Source organism: Crotalus tigris, unplaced genomic scaffold (assembly GCF_016545835.1).
Source record: "Crotalus tigris isolate CLP2741 ecotype Arizona unplaced genomic scaffold, ASM1654583v1 scf7180000017812.1200847, whole genome shotgun sequence".
NCBI lineage: Eukaryota > Metazoa > Chordata > Lepidosauria > Squamata > Viperidae > Crotalus > Crotalus tigris.
The window spans coordinates 865913-879254 of record NW_024096651.1 but is presented as its reverse complement, the minus strand read 5'-3'; the positions used below and the strand labels follow the sequence as shown (position 1 = coordinate 879254).

Genomic DNA, 13342 nt, shown 5'->3' with positions numbered 1-13342 from the left:
CCATAGACAAAAGGAGCAACTGGAAACCATGATAGTTAAAAGTTAGGACTACTGAGGGTTTCTGATTCAGAGCTTTCCAAATCTCGAAAGATAATTATGAAGTAAAATTAAATAGAAATACTAAGTTATGACATTTGACCAATTGAGAACATCTGGATTCAAATTCCTATCAAACCATAACATTTAGAGGATGAATTTAGATGGTTTCATTTCTGCTGGCCTAAAATATCTTAAGTTTGTTGTGAAGACTATCCTTTCTGTAAAATGGAGTTGGTAAAGAATGTTCTAAGTCTTTGATGGCAATATCATTTATCTTAATTTTTTTTGTTGATAGGGTTGCTAGAGTAATGGGCACTGATTTATGGCACAACATAGCATTTTGCTAACTTTCTAAAACAACATAGTGACACATTGAATGTAGAATAGCTTGTGGTGTAAAAGGAAACAAACAAATGGAAAGCTTAAGTCAATCTGTGTTTTGACTTAATTAATTGCCATAAAACAATTCCTAAATACTATTTTGTATAATAACCTTTGTGATTGAGAGAACTGTTCAGAATACTCTGTGTTCTTAATTCAAATTGTCCTCCCTTCATAACCACAGTTGTGGCCTAATGTAAGCAGTTTCTCAAAAATATTTGTGGCTTCACCAGAAATCTGATGTTCAGATTGGTCTTTTTCTCTGGCGCCTGCTTGCACAAGTCCCTGCAGTTTTCTTGGCAAGATTTCAGACGTAGTTTGCCATTGTCTGCTTCCTGGGGCTGAGAGAGCGATTGGCTCAGCTGAGTTCATGCCTCAGGCAGGCGTAGAATGCAGAGTCTCCTGGTTTCAAGACTTGATACCTTCAACCACTACGCCGAATTGGCTCTTATTTTTTCCATTTAGCATTTGTATGGTTTAGTTCAGGGGTAGGCAACCTTGGCTCTCTTATGACTCGTGGACTTCAACTCCCAGAATTCCTGAGCCAGCATGGCTGGCTCAGGAACTCTGGGAGTTGAAGTCCACGAGTCATAAAAGAGCCAAGGTTGCCTACCCCTGGTTTAGTTTTGATATTCTGGTAACCTGTTCATATTTTTAATTAAACCTTGATTCTGTTTCCTTTTATTTATTTTTTTGTAGGAGCCCTTGACAGATGCAGATAGGATAAAGTAAGTATCCTGGACCTTTTTTGTTCCATAGTTGTTTGTAGTTCTTCTGTTTCAAGTTATATTATCTGTGCTTGTTTCCTGATGTTGTGGAATAGTGTTTTCCTCTGTTAACTTTTTAATATGCTTAAAAAGAACTAATGTTTAACTTTAACAGTCTGGCAAAAGTGATTGTTGTAGAGCTGATAATGGCTGACTTGAGCTTAAACTGCCAAAGCTGCTCTTCACAGAAACCCAGCTGTAGCGGTATTAAGTGAAAACTCCAGTGTTATCTCTGTCTTCGTGCTGCTATAATGGGCTAGTTTAAGAACAATATCCATTCTAAGTTTGATCATCTATTTATGTGGCTTGAAAATATTATTTTATGTTGTTTTTGGAAAATTTAGTGGGTAAAATATTTGCAGATGATAAGCCTATGATGAACTACACTAACGGAATGATTGAATCTTTGTAGAGCAGTGGTTCTCAACCTGCGGGTCGGGACCCCATTTGGGGTCGAACGACCATTTCACGGGGGTCGCCAAACAAGGCTGTCCGCCATTTTTTCCCCTTTTCTTTGGCCACGCCCCTGGCACCCGGTGATGTATAAGTGGTTGGGGGTCACCACAACATGGGGAACTGTATTATGGGGTCGCGGCATTAGAAAGGTTGAGAACCACTGTTGTAGAGGATGTCTACATAGATGTAAATGTACGGACATGGCAACATAACCCTCATGCATCAGTATTTCCAAAGCCAATATGTGAATATTGCTACATCTTCATCTAGAGCAGTGGTTCTCAACCTGTGGGTCGGGGCCCCATTTGGGGTCGAACGACCATTTCACGGGAGTCGCCAAACAATGCAGTCTGCCATTTTTTCCCCCTTTTCCTTAGCTGTGCTACTCCCTTTTATTCTATTGGCTTTTGAAAGCCAATAGACTAGACTCTCTTGAATAGAGTCTAATTCTATTGGCTTTCCAAAGCCAATAGGAATTGTCCAGGCTGTCTCTGCCCTGCTGAGCCTGCCAAAAGTCCCATTCTGCAAACGGTGCTGCACCAGTTGAGTAGTCCTCGACTTACGACCGGTTGGGGGGTCGCGGCATTAAAAAGGTTGAGAACCACTGATCTAGAGATTTATTTGATGACCTAGAAATGGATAGTTTTCTTAATACGAACACCCAAGTCAAGGTAAAAATGGGACGGTGATTTTCCTTCCCGCAACATTATTTGTTTTCCCTGGGAACACATAAATTATTGAGTGAGTTTCAACTTCCAGTGGAGGATACCTGAGCTATCTAGCCCCATCTGGCTGATATGCTTAATCTAAAGGCTGTAAACTAAGAAGGAGCTTCTTGCATAGGTGGGTGACCTACTTTTTCGAATTAAACTCCCCGTCTGTAGAGTAGTAGAGTAATGATCGAGCATGGAATTTTCCTTCCCTTCCCAAAGCAAGTTGCTCACATTTGCTCATGTCGGGTGCCCAGAAGGGCTTGCTCCTTAAAACAGTCTTGTGGGATTCTTCATTCTGTGCATTAGATTTACCTGATCTTGCACACTGTTTTTGATCCTAAATCTATCCCAAATTTTGTTCATCTTACTTTCTGGTCTGATAACATACTAGTTATTTTGAAAAATATCTTCAGCACTACCCAAATAGCAATAGCAATAGTGCTTAGCCTTATATACCACCCCCGTAGTGCTTTACAGCCCTCAGCATATTGCCCCCAATTATATGGGTCCTCATTTTACTGCCCTGGAAGAATGGAAGGCTGAGTCAGCTTACCCAAAGAGCTCCTGTGGCAAATAAAACCAGTCACAAAAATCTGCCTAGGAAAGCAATTGCTGCAAATCATATACTTTTGTATTTCACATTTTAGGAATTCTCTCCCTCTCCCTCCCTCCCTCCCTCCCTCCCTCCCTCCCTCCCTCTCCTCTCTCTCTCTCTCTCTCTCTCTCTCTCTCTCTCTCTCTCTCTCTCTCTCTCTCTCTCACACACACACACACACACACACACACACACACACACACATACACACACATTTTTAACCATCACAGACATACTAATATAATATTCCACTGACTACTGCCTTCTGACTTCCTTAGCTTAAGTAAGCCTAACATCATTACCTGGAAAGATGTTTGGGCAGATAGTAACCATTTTAAAGACAATACTGCAATTGTTACGCCAACCTTTTTATAAAACTAGGTCATGTGAAACAGATCTCATCTCCTTTGCAAGTCAATTATTTTAGCTGTCCATGCTGTGGATATAGCCTGCCTCAATTCCAGCAAGCCTTTTGACAAGATTCCATATGGCATTCATTGTGACAAGTATTAAAAAGTATAATTTGGATAGCACTGCATAAGATTGGTCTACACCAGATGGCCATCTGTGCTCAAGCAATCAGCTTGAAGGGTTCTACATCAGGTTACAAAGCAGTAACTACTGAAATCTATCTTGCAGTCAGTATTATTCTGCATTTTTATTAGAAATCTGGATAATGAGATCGATGGGCTGCTTACTAAATTTGTAGAGGACACAAAATTGGAAGATCTGGCTAAAATCCTGGGTGACTGAATAAGATTGCAGTCTAATTTGAACAAATTAGAAGGCTGGACTGAAAAGAAGCAAGTTGTTCTTCAAAAGGGAAAAATGTAAGTTATTATATTTAGGGAGGAAAAATACATGACATGCCTAAAAGATGAGTGTTGTTGGCTTGAAAGCACTATAAAGGAGAATGTGTGTATTCTTTGTCAACAAGCTAACAAGTTTTTGGAAGAGCATTATATCAAAGATGTGTGAAGTCCTTATTCCCCTCTACTACACACTTATGAGTCCACATCTGCAGTAGCATGTATGATTCTGGGACCACATTTCCAGAAAAGTTATTGATAATTTAGAATAGGTTCAAAGGAGAGTGACAAAGATGTTATAGAGACTAGAGTACAGACTGAAGGAACTTTGGATGTTCAACCAGAAAGAAAAAAGACTGAAGGGAGATATTAAAAGGTGCTATAGAGAAGATAATCAGGTGATATTTTCCATTGTCATAAAAATGGGAACCAAAAATAATGGTTACAGGTGTCAGCCTCTTGAAACTTGCGTAAATATAAGCACCAACTTTTGATAGTAAGATCTGACAAGCAGTGGAATGTTTTTCCTATGGAGGTTGTGGGTTTTCTGTTACTGGTTAGATTTTTAAGAGGACGTGGCTTCTTGAGGGTAATTTAATTGCTTTTCATGCATTTTGCAGAGGGTTGGACAAGATGATCATTGGGCCTTTCACTTCCATGATTCTGTGATTCCTTTCCTCGCTTACCAAATGATGGATTTCCCCTCCTTTGGTTTTGACTATCCTGTATAGGAAAATTTGAACTTGAAGCTATCAGTTTTCTATCCACAGGACTTTTGGATATTTTGTAGAAGTGACGATGGTTTGGGCGTCTTGGGCGTAGGATATAATTGGTCAGTTGTTCTAAGCAAATTTCAGTTTATATAGTGACAATTAATTGACAATTGAAGCTACATTTTGTGCGTTTATCTTGTTTCAACTTTCCAGATTCCAGGAATACAATTGAACTTCGCTCAGATGCACATTGATATATTGGCAGCGAAGCTTCCTGTAGTTTAATTGGAAATAAGTTGCTGATTTTTGTACCTTAGATTGTTGCAGCATGACAATGAGGAGCTACGTCGACGTTTGGCCTATGTCACCAACAAAATGGAAGCAATGGAGAGGGAGTTGGAGTCTGGGCAAGACTATCTGGAGATGGAATTGGGCCAAAATCGAGAAGAACTAGAAAAATTTAAAGACAAATTCCGTAGGTAGGTGACTTTTAGAACATCAGGTAGTGCTTAGCTCATTCTGCAATATATTTTAACATACTCTGCCATTTGTAGAAATACTGCAAATGAAGTCAGGGGAACCTTTGGCTTTCCAGGTGTTGTTCAGCTACAACTCTTAATAGCTCCTGGTTACTGTTCTTCATAGTAGTTGTTTAAGAACATCTGGAAAGCCAAAGACTTCTATATTCTCTTTAGATCATTATGTACAGGGAAATAGTTCTATATGAAATGTGTTTCCTGAGGTGTGCAGACACCACTTATAAAGCTGGATTTTTTTTCCCCTATAGCATTTTGGCTTGCTATTGGATAGCTTAGTGTTATGTAAGACCCATAGATTTACAGAGCTATATTGTAAGTATTGCATAGAGACTCTTTGGTCAGACTTTTTAATACCTTGGTTAATAACTGAAGACAGCCATAGGGAGCCAGAAACAGAGAACGAAATCAGCTTTACTGAATAGTGTGAAAGACATGCGCCCAATCAAAATGTCTCCCCATGACTCCCCAAGATGATGGCTATATTGTCTCATTTGGCGTTGAATCTTGAAATCAGTAATATCTGTTGGGATATATCACATTTTATTTGCATCTGTCTAGATCACCGTATCCCAATGTTGGCAACTTGGAGATGTGTGAACTTCAACTCCTAGAATTCCCCAGCCAGAATTCTAGAAGTCCACACATCTTCAAGCTGCCAGTGTTGAGAAACACTCATCTAGAGTTTTGATATGCCTATGAAAGTTGTTGACATAAGTCAGACATGGCAAACACAAGGCCCGGGGGCCGGATGCGGCCCGCAAAGTGGTTTCATGTGGCCCGCGAAGCCATCCTGGAAACAATGAGGGAACGGCCCCCGCTGCCTTGGCCCTGGCCCAGGCTGGCCGGGAGCCAATGTACTATTTTGTGGTGGCCATCTATGCTGAAATGCATTCAGTCTTAGCCCCACAAGGCCATCTGGAAACAGCGAGGAACCAGCCCCTGCTGTGTCGGCTCTACCCCGTGGGTGCATGCTGGGGAGGTGTCACCCTTTGTGAGGAATGAAGAAATGCATCATCACCTGGAAGTGGCCAGCAAATGGCCCTCGCCTATTTCACATATCTGGCTTGATGGGCTCTGCCCTGCCCCCCCCCTTTCTGCCAGAGATCCTCAGATCTGTTCCACTCCTGCCCAGGCCCCCACAGGCACCTTTGACGCAAATGATGAAGAGGTGACCGTGCCCACCCAGTAGGCCACACCTACTCCATCCACGTCCACTCAGCAGGCCGCACCCACCCTGGCCATACCCACCCGGCCCCCTGAGGGCAACCGCAATGCTGATGTGGCCCTCAATGAAATTGAGTTTGACACCCCTGACATAAGTGATGTTTTATAGGGGGAAAGGGTCCTTTCTCATTGCCTATCAATATTTATTAGGCCTGGATAGAGTAGTTTAGACCAAGCTGAGAATCCAGTTCTTAGAAAACACAGATAAGTCATGGATCACCAACTTAGAAACTGGGGCAATGGAGACAAATGTACAGTTACTAATATAGCAACTTCACAGATGGGGAGAAGATGAGGTGATGAAGAGAGAGACAGATAACTGTATTCTACCATACAGAATTGGGAGTGTTTTCTGAAAGCTTTATCATAGTATTCAGCATTTCTGCTTTTTTACTGGAGTGAATTTTGATCATCTTCTCTTATCAAACTTGTTCTCCCCCCGCAATTCATATACCCTCCCTCCAATTTTGTACCTCCTTTTTCAAGCTACCTGCAGATTAATGCAGGAGATGAAATACCTGAGCATGGCAAAGTTTAAGGCATGCAGTAAATACAATACCATACCACAGTCCATTGTATAATATATCATATCTGGTGGGCCTATTCAGTAACATGGGTACTCTTTTATATCTCAGACTGCAAAATAGTTACACAGCTTCACAAAGAACAAATCAGGATTTGGAGGAGAAGCTGCATGCCCTGGTAAGTGATTGTATGGCCTTGTAACGAGTAGAACGGACAGGTCTAAGTGTTTTAAAGATCTTAAAGGGTGCTAGTATTGTATAGTAATATTAAAATGCAATGAATCAAGATTTGGAGTAGAATTTCAGTCTAGAGTTGATGAAAATGGGCATTGCTTCCAAGTCTTGTGTTTTGTGCAACAGTATTTTGGGTTCTTCTGTAACACAGCTATTTGTAGTTTGTCCTGCAGCTTTTTAAAAGAGTCTTGGAGTCATTATGTGCTGCTTATTGCAGAATCTGGGTGGGATGGTTTTGTTATGAATTGTGGGGTGTCAAGAGTGGAGCCAACATTTGTATATTGTGTGCATTCATAACACTCATGGCTTTTTTTCTCTCCTTTCTCTCTCTCTTTCTCTCTTTGTTTCTTTCCTTCCTACGCTGCTGCTGGCACATGCTGGGTGTGCTCACCTCTCAGGCCTCTCTCAGTCAAAACTGGATTTTTGCAGTTGCGTCTTTTCGTTTGTGTGTTATTCTTTTCCTCTTCACATGTTTCAGCCTTTCCAGTTTCATTGTTGTCCATGCATTACTCAGCCCCACTTGCACTGTCTTTGATGGGATCCAGAGTCTGAATCAGCCAACAACTTGGGTTTGAATGAAATAGCTGATGTTTTCCTAGCATGACTTGCTCCATCCTATTTTATGGGATGTCATAGTTTGGGGGGGGGGGAATGCCATTTGTCTTCCCAAAAAATTAATCTACAAGCTTACACAGGATATAGTACTTTTTCTTATCATTGCAGAACTAGGAGCTGGGTAGTATAGTTCTCAGAAACTTCAATCACTATAACCAAAACTGAGGATTTCTCATTCTAGTACAAATACAGTATTAAATCATTATCATTTTAATCCAATATCAACACTTACGCTTCCCAAGACAGAATGGAGTGGGGACAAGTTCACGTGAAATACACACACATATACACATACCCCGGTATATATATTTCTGCAGGGCTGTGGGAATTCTGCATTTCTGAGTGGGCTTTAGAACAATAAGGCATTACTTTAAATGCAAAATGAATACTCTGAGAGTCAAATTTCATGGAAAGCACAAGTGGACAACTTTCAGTTGTATATTTTCCTGGTCCCTGACTCCCATCCTGACCACATTCCTTTACGATAAGTGCTTTGCTCAGTGGGTTTGCCATTGAGGCAGGAAACACATCATATAGTGTGAGCAGTAAAGTAGGCCTAAAGTAGTAAACAGATCTCAACATTCATTCCTCAAACCCAAGCCAGATCTCAGCTCCAATCACTTGCATCATCAATCCATCCCCCCCCCCCCCGCCTTCATTTTGCTCCAAAGGGTGGGTCTCAGCTGCTAGAAGAGCCTGCATTGAAAGAGCCTATATTTAGTATTTAAAAGCTGTTGTACACTTCTTTGAAAGCAAACCCTGTTAGACTGAGTGAGGTACACTAGAACCTGTGTGGTACTGCAGTGACCCCCCCAAACATTTGAGTACCAGGGACCATTTCTGTGGAGAGAGATTTTTTTCGCGGACCTGAGGAGCGTGATTTTGCATGCTGCCTGCATCCCATGCATTCATGGATGGTCACTCACTTGGGTGGCCCGGTTTCTGGCATGCCATGGCTCAGTGCTGGTCCATGGCCCAGGGGTTGGAGATCCCTGTGGTACTGGGCTGGTTTTCTGTGGAAAAGGTAAGGTACTTTTGTAAGGTTTGAAAGTGAGTGGCAAATGCCTATTGAAGATTTCATAGCAGAATTTAATGCATAATTATGTGATACATAATTAAGAGGCTTATGTTTTGCTTCTTCAGCAAAATATCTTATTTAGAAGAACTTGGGATAAAAGGTTGGTTTTGAAGACTCAAGAAATAGTTGAGGGCTAGGATGCACAGATCAATTTAAGTCTATTCCTTATCAATATGGCATGCATATAAACATTACTTTTTGCCCCTCAGATTACAAAATTACCTGTTGTTGTTTTTTTTTTAAAAAAAAAACTATCCAGTTTTGTCTAGTGATTAAGGCACCAGGCTAGAAACCAGGATACTGTGAGTTCTAGTCCCACCTTAGGTATGAAAGCCAGCTTGCATGACTTTGGGCTAGTCACACTCTCTCAGCTCAGTGTAGCTCACAGGGTGATTGTTGTGGGAAAATAGAAGGAAGACAATTTTTTAGGTATTATATTTTCCACCTTGAGTTATTTATAAAAATAATAAAGGTGGAATAGAAATAACTAAAAAAATAAACCCTCAATCATTGTTATTCATTGCACTTTATGCACCTTACTCAAAACTATGTATTTTTATTTGAATTCACGCCAAGATGGATTTTATTTTTGGTACATCACATTACTTTTATTATAAAGAATATTTGTACTAGCCTGCATTGCTAGGTAAGTGTAGGAGACTAGCATTTCAAATCTCTCGATACAAGAACTTTTTCTTTCTAACGATAAGCCCTAGATATTGATTTGATCTGTTTTAAAAAGTATAATATCTGCTTATTTACAAGATTTTCCCGTACCATTCTCCCACCATGTCTGGACTTAAATGATCCTCTTTTGTTGAATGAAAATTGAGATTTTTGTTAATTAATGAGTATTGTGACATTAAAGGCCATGTGTAACAGTGAGTTTCAGACAAAGCCAAATAAATTACTATTCCTCTGCCCTGCAATTAGATGATTAATTGTTGCAGAAAACCATAGTATGTATAGAGTTGCAGAAAATCGGAGAAGAAGATATAATAAGTACAGTTACTTTGGATATTTCATATGCTCCTATTACTTTTTTTTAGATGAATGCGCACAAACAGCTTTTCATAGTTTCCCCAAGCATAATTTCTCTCCTGCTCAAATGCGTCTATTCCAGTGGTTCTCAACCTTTCTAATGCCGCGACCCCATAATTGTGGTGACCCCCCAACCACTTATACATCACTGGGTGCCAGAGGCGTGGACAAAGAAAAGGGGGAAAAAATGGCAGACAGCCTTGTTTGGCGACCCCCGTGAAATGGTCGTTCGACCCCAAATGGGGTCCCGACCCACAGGTTGAGAACCACTGGTCTATTCAAAGGAAAATGACAAAGTCTGACCTTGCTCACTTTCCAAGGTGTTCTTGGATTTCAATTCTTATAATGTCTGACAATAGATCATGCTAGCTAGAAATTATATGAATTGGAGCACAGCAGAAGCTCAGGTTTGCCAGTACCTGATTTAAAGAGCCTTCTTCATGTTTGCATGGTGTGTTTGCAAACAGGTATGAAGAAGCCAAGAAACATTGAAATACAGCTTGCTCCCCTAAGTAATGGATGCTTTCTGGGACACCCAAAAAGGAATTACATGGGTTATTTAAGCCTCTTCTCCTTTGCTAAAGGAAGAAAAGGCGTTCGATCTGTAGAGTTGGGTAGGGTGTAGAAAAGAAGAGGGCAAGGATGAAGATAGCCAGTTGTTGACTAATGTGACTCATCACCTGTATGTTGCTGTTCTCTAGATTAAAAAAGCTGAAATGGATCGGAAAACTCTTGATTGGGAAATTGTGGAGCTCACTAATAAGCTTCTGGATGCCAAAACAACTATCAATAAATTGGAAGAGCTTAATGTAAGCAGTCTTTTTTTTTTCAGAACGTTGATCTTGTGTAAGAAATCGGGAAGTAATTAATAGGCTTATCCTTTCTTAAGTATATTAGTGTTTAACGTTCTGTGAAGAGCAGCACATGATATCCTACTGAAGATCAGTAAGAACCCTTCTAAGAAAAGACTGGCAGTGTGTAACAGAGCCAGTTCTTATCTGAGAAACATACTGGTGAACTTTTTCAAGAAGATGGATTGTGATAATTGGGATGCTTAATTTGTTTCGTTTAGAGCAGCCTTATTTTATTTTTTCTATTGGCTTTGTACACTGATGTATCAGTTTGACCTACATATGACTTTTATATGGTCCTATCGCTAGATATGGTCTAGGCCCTTTCTTGGGCCTTATTTACTGACTTCTGTTTGTAAAGCTATAAAGTTACCTGCTTACAGTAGTTGTAAAGCCTGTTTTAAAAATAAATATTCTAGTTTGTGAATGAGCTTGTCAAATTGCACAAGTTTTAATCAGCCACAATGGACAAGACGCTAGTAGCTAGAACAGATAGTAGAAGATAGTAGCTGTACATTTTAATGCATTTTTATTTGTTTAAAATGTTCTTTGGGATTTGTGAGAGGAATTGTTATGTTCAAGATTGGTTCTTCCCTTAGTCTGCAGCTGCAGATTCTGGGCTGCCTTAGACATGTTGCAAGTTCTCAATTATTTTGTTTTCATTGTTACGAAACATGGTTGTATTTTTGTCTGGGACATCACAGTGTTGTGCACCATTTCAAGCTATGTCTCTTTAATCCTAATGTGTTGTCTTGACAGGAGCGGTATCGGCTAGACTGTAACTTAGCAGTGCAGCTCCTGAAGTGCAACAAATCTCATTTTCGGAACCACAAATTTGCTGATGTGAGTAAAAACCTGGAGGGGTTTGAGGACTGCTGAATCATTTTAATGGTCCCGGATGAACTGCATGGCCTTACTTTTTTTGGACTTTCTATCTCCTAAAGGGGACGACAAACAGTTAATGTCAGTCATCTTGTACATGTTGTCTCTCATTGCCTCATTGGCTTTGAATTCAGGTTCCTGCAAAGCTTTTAAAGAGTTGCAGGCCTCCTGCTTAATCCTAACTTTCCTCTTTTTGTTTCAGCTAATCATTTCTATATGAGTCCTCAGCACAATGAGTTGTTAAAAGAGAATTAATAATCCAGTACAAGAATCTGTTTACTACAGGGGCTTTTAACTAACTAAGGTGAGGAGACCATTGAGTAGCAGGAAAGAAAATAAGGAAGCTAGTTGGACTAGGAAGTTTAAATATCCAGGAGATTTCCAGATTTTGTAAACATCACAAATCTGTTTAGTATGACCTTGCTACTGCTTTTACTATCACAATGAGTATATAATAAAATCATATTTTATTATGATTAATATATTTTCAGGCTTGCAAAATGGCATACAAATACAATCATGGTCAATTAGAGGTCCTAATAGCTTTTGTAAAAAAAAAAAGGTATAATTTAGTACTCTTTTCAAACCTGTTTTCAACTCAAAAGCATCTATGAATTAAAGTGACAGCAATCTTAAGCAGAAAGGTATATACAAGGAGCAAAACAGATGCATAAATAGAACTGTATACCGACAGTATTTCCAACAAAGTATTGATACCATCACTGAGAAGGGTTTCTTACTTACATATCTTAATAGTGCGGCTCTAGAATGATCCTCAAGGTAGATGTTAAAAGTCTTTTGGAACTGATATATATCACTGGGCTCAGCAGATAAATTTGGACCAAGATTTAATAGCAAATATAGTTGAAACATTTACGCTTAGTTTATATTAATTGCAGCTTTTTAAAATAGGAGCAACGTTAATAGATGGTATTTGCATAATGTTTAAAAAATATTGATAAGATAGGAAAATCAATACCCTTTTTTTACTGGAAGGGAGAAGAGTTCATCTTCAGTTACACTATATTATTTCATAATTAAAATCAGGCCCCTCTACAATAATGTGTACAGCTACAACACATTGATATGTTAAAATTATTTTTAAAATGCTTGCTTTCTCCCATTTCAGTATTCTAGTACAGGAGATAGGCAGCCTTGGCTCTTTGATGACTTGTAGACTTCAATGCCCAGAATTCCTGAGCCAGCCATGCTGGCTCAGGAATTCTGGGCATTGAAGTCTACAAGTCATCAAAGAGCCAAGGTAGCCTACCCTAATCTAGTAACACACCTGCATGGATTTTTCATCTAACCTGTCTAAACTCTGATGTCTAGAGTCAGTTGCTGCTGACCTTCTAGCCTCCCACCCCACCTCAAGAATTTCATATTATTTTGGTTAAAAGGAGATGCTTTCAGATCAGGCTAATTGAGACCAGACCAAGACGCTATTAATTCCTATTGATATCCAAGATGCTATTCTTTCTAGTGATGTCATTGTGCTTCTTTGTGTTCTTTATGTACCACAACAGGTCGGCCTTACACTTGAACAGAATATTTTCCAAAATGTTGTAGAACTGAGCATTTGGCCCTATTCCTGTGCTCGAGAGCTCAGGCTCAAATGGCATGGCTTGGAGATTTAGACTGAATGATTTTTCTTGGGCATTCTTTTTGCACGTTAATTTTCCTAAGCACAGTATTTACTTGGTAAAGTAAATACAGTTATTTTTATTCTTAGTGCCTCTTTGGATCCTGAGGTTCCTTTCAGCTGCATAAGGAAATTGCTGCATGGGGGCTTCTGTGTACTGAGATGGTGCCTTGATGAAAGTCATCACATTCTTGCTTTAATATTCAGAGATTGCATTTGCTGTTTTCAACATTTTTTAA

At 39.7% G+C, this 13342-nt stretch overlaps 1 protein-coding gene across 13 annotated transcripts in view; it reads left to right on the top strand.

Moving 5' to 3' along the window:
- TJAP1 (tight junction associated protein 1) overlaps positions 1-13342 on the top strand; it is a 60160-nt gene that overhangs the window by 41351 nt on the left and 5467 nt on the right. For 12 of the 13 annotated variants that reach the window (XM_039342773.1, XM_039342770.1, XM_039342775.1 and 9 more), the window contains 6 exons: positions 1120-1148; positions 4791-4952; positions 6872-6938; positions 7393-7422; positions 10430-10537; positions 11339-11422. In XM_039342773.1, coding sequence (XP_039198707.1) covers positions 1120-1148; positions 4791-4952; positions 6872-6938; positions 7393-7422; positions 10430-10537; positions 11339-11422 — 480 coding nt within the window. The remainder of the gene's footprint in view (positions 1-1119; positions 1149-4790; positions 4953-6871; positions 6939-7392; positions 7423-10429; positions 10538-11338; positions 11423-13342) is intronic. The other variant, XM_039342774.1, reaches the window with a different exon arrangement.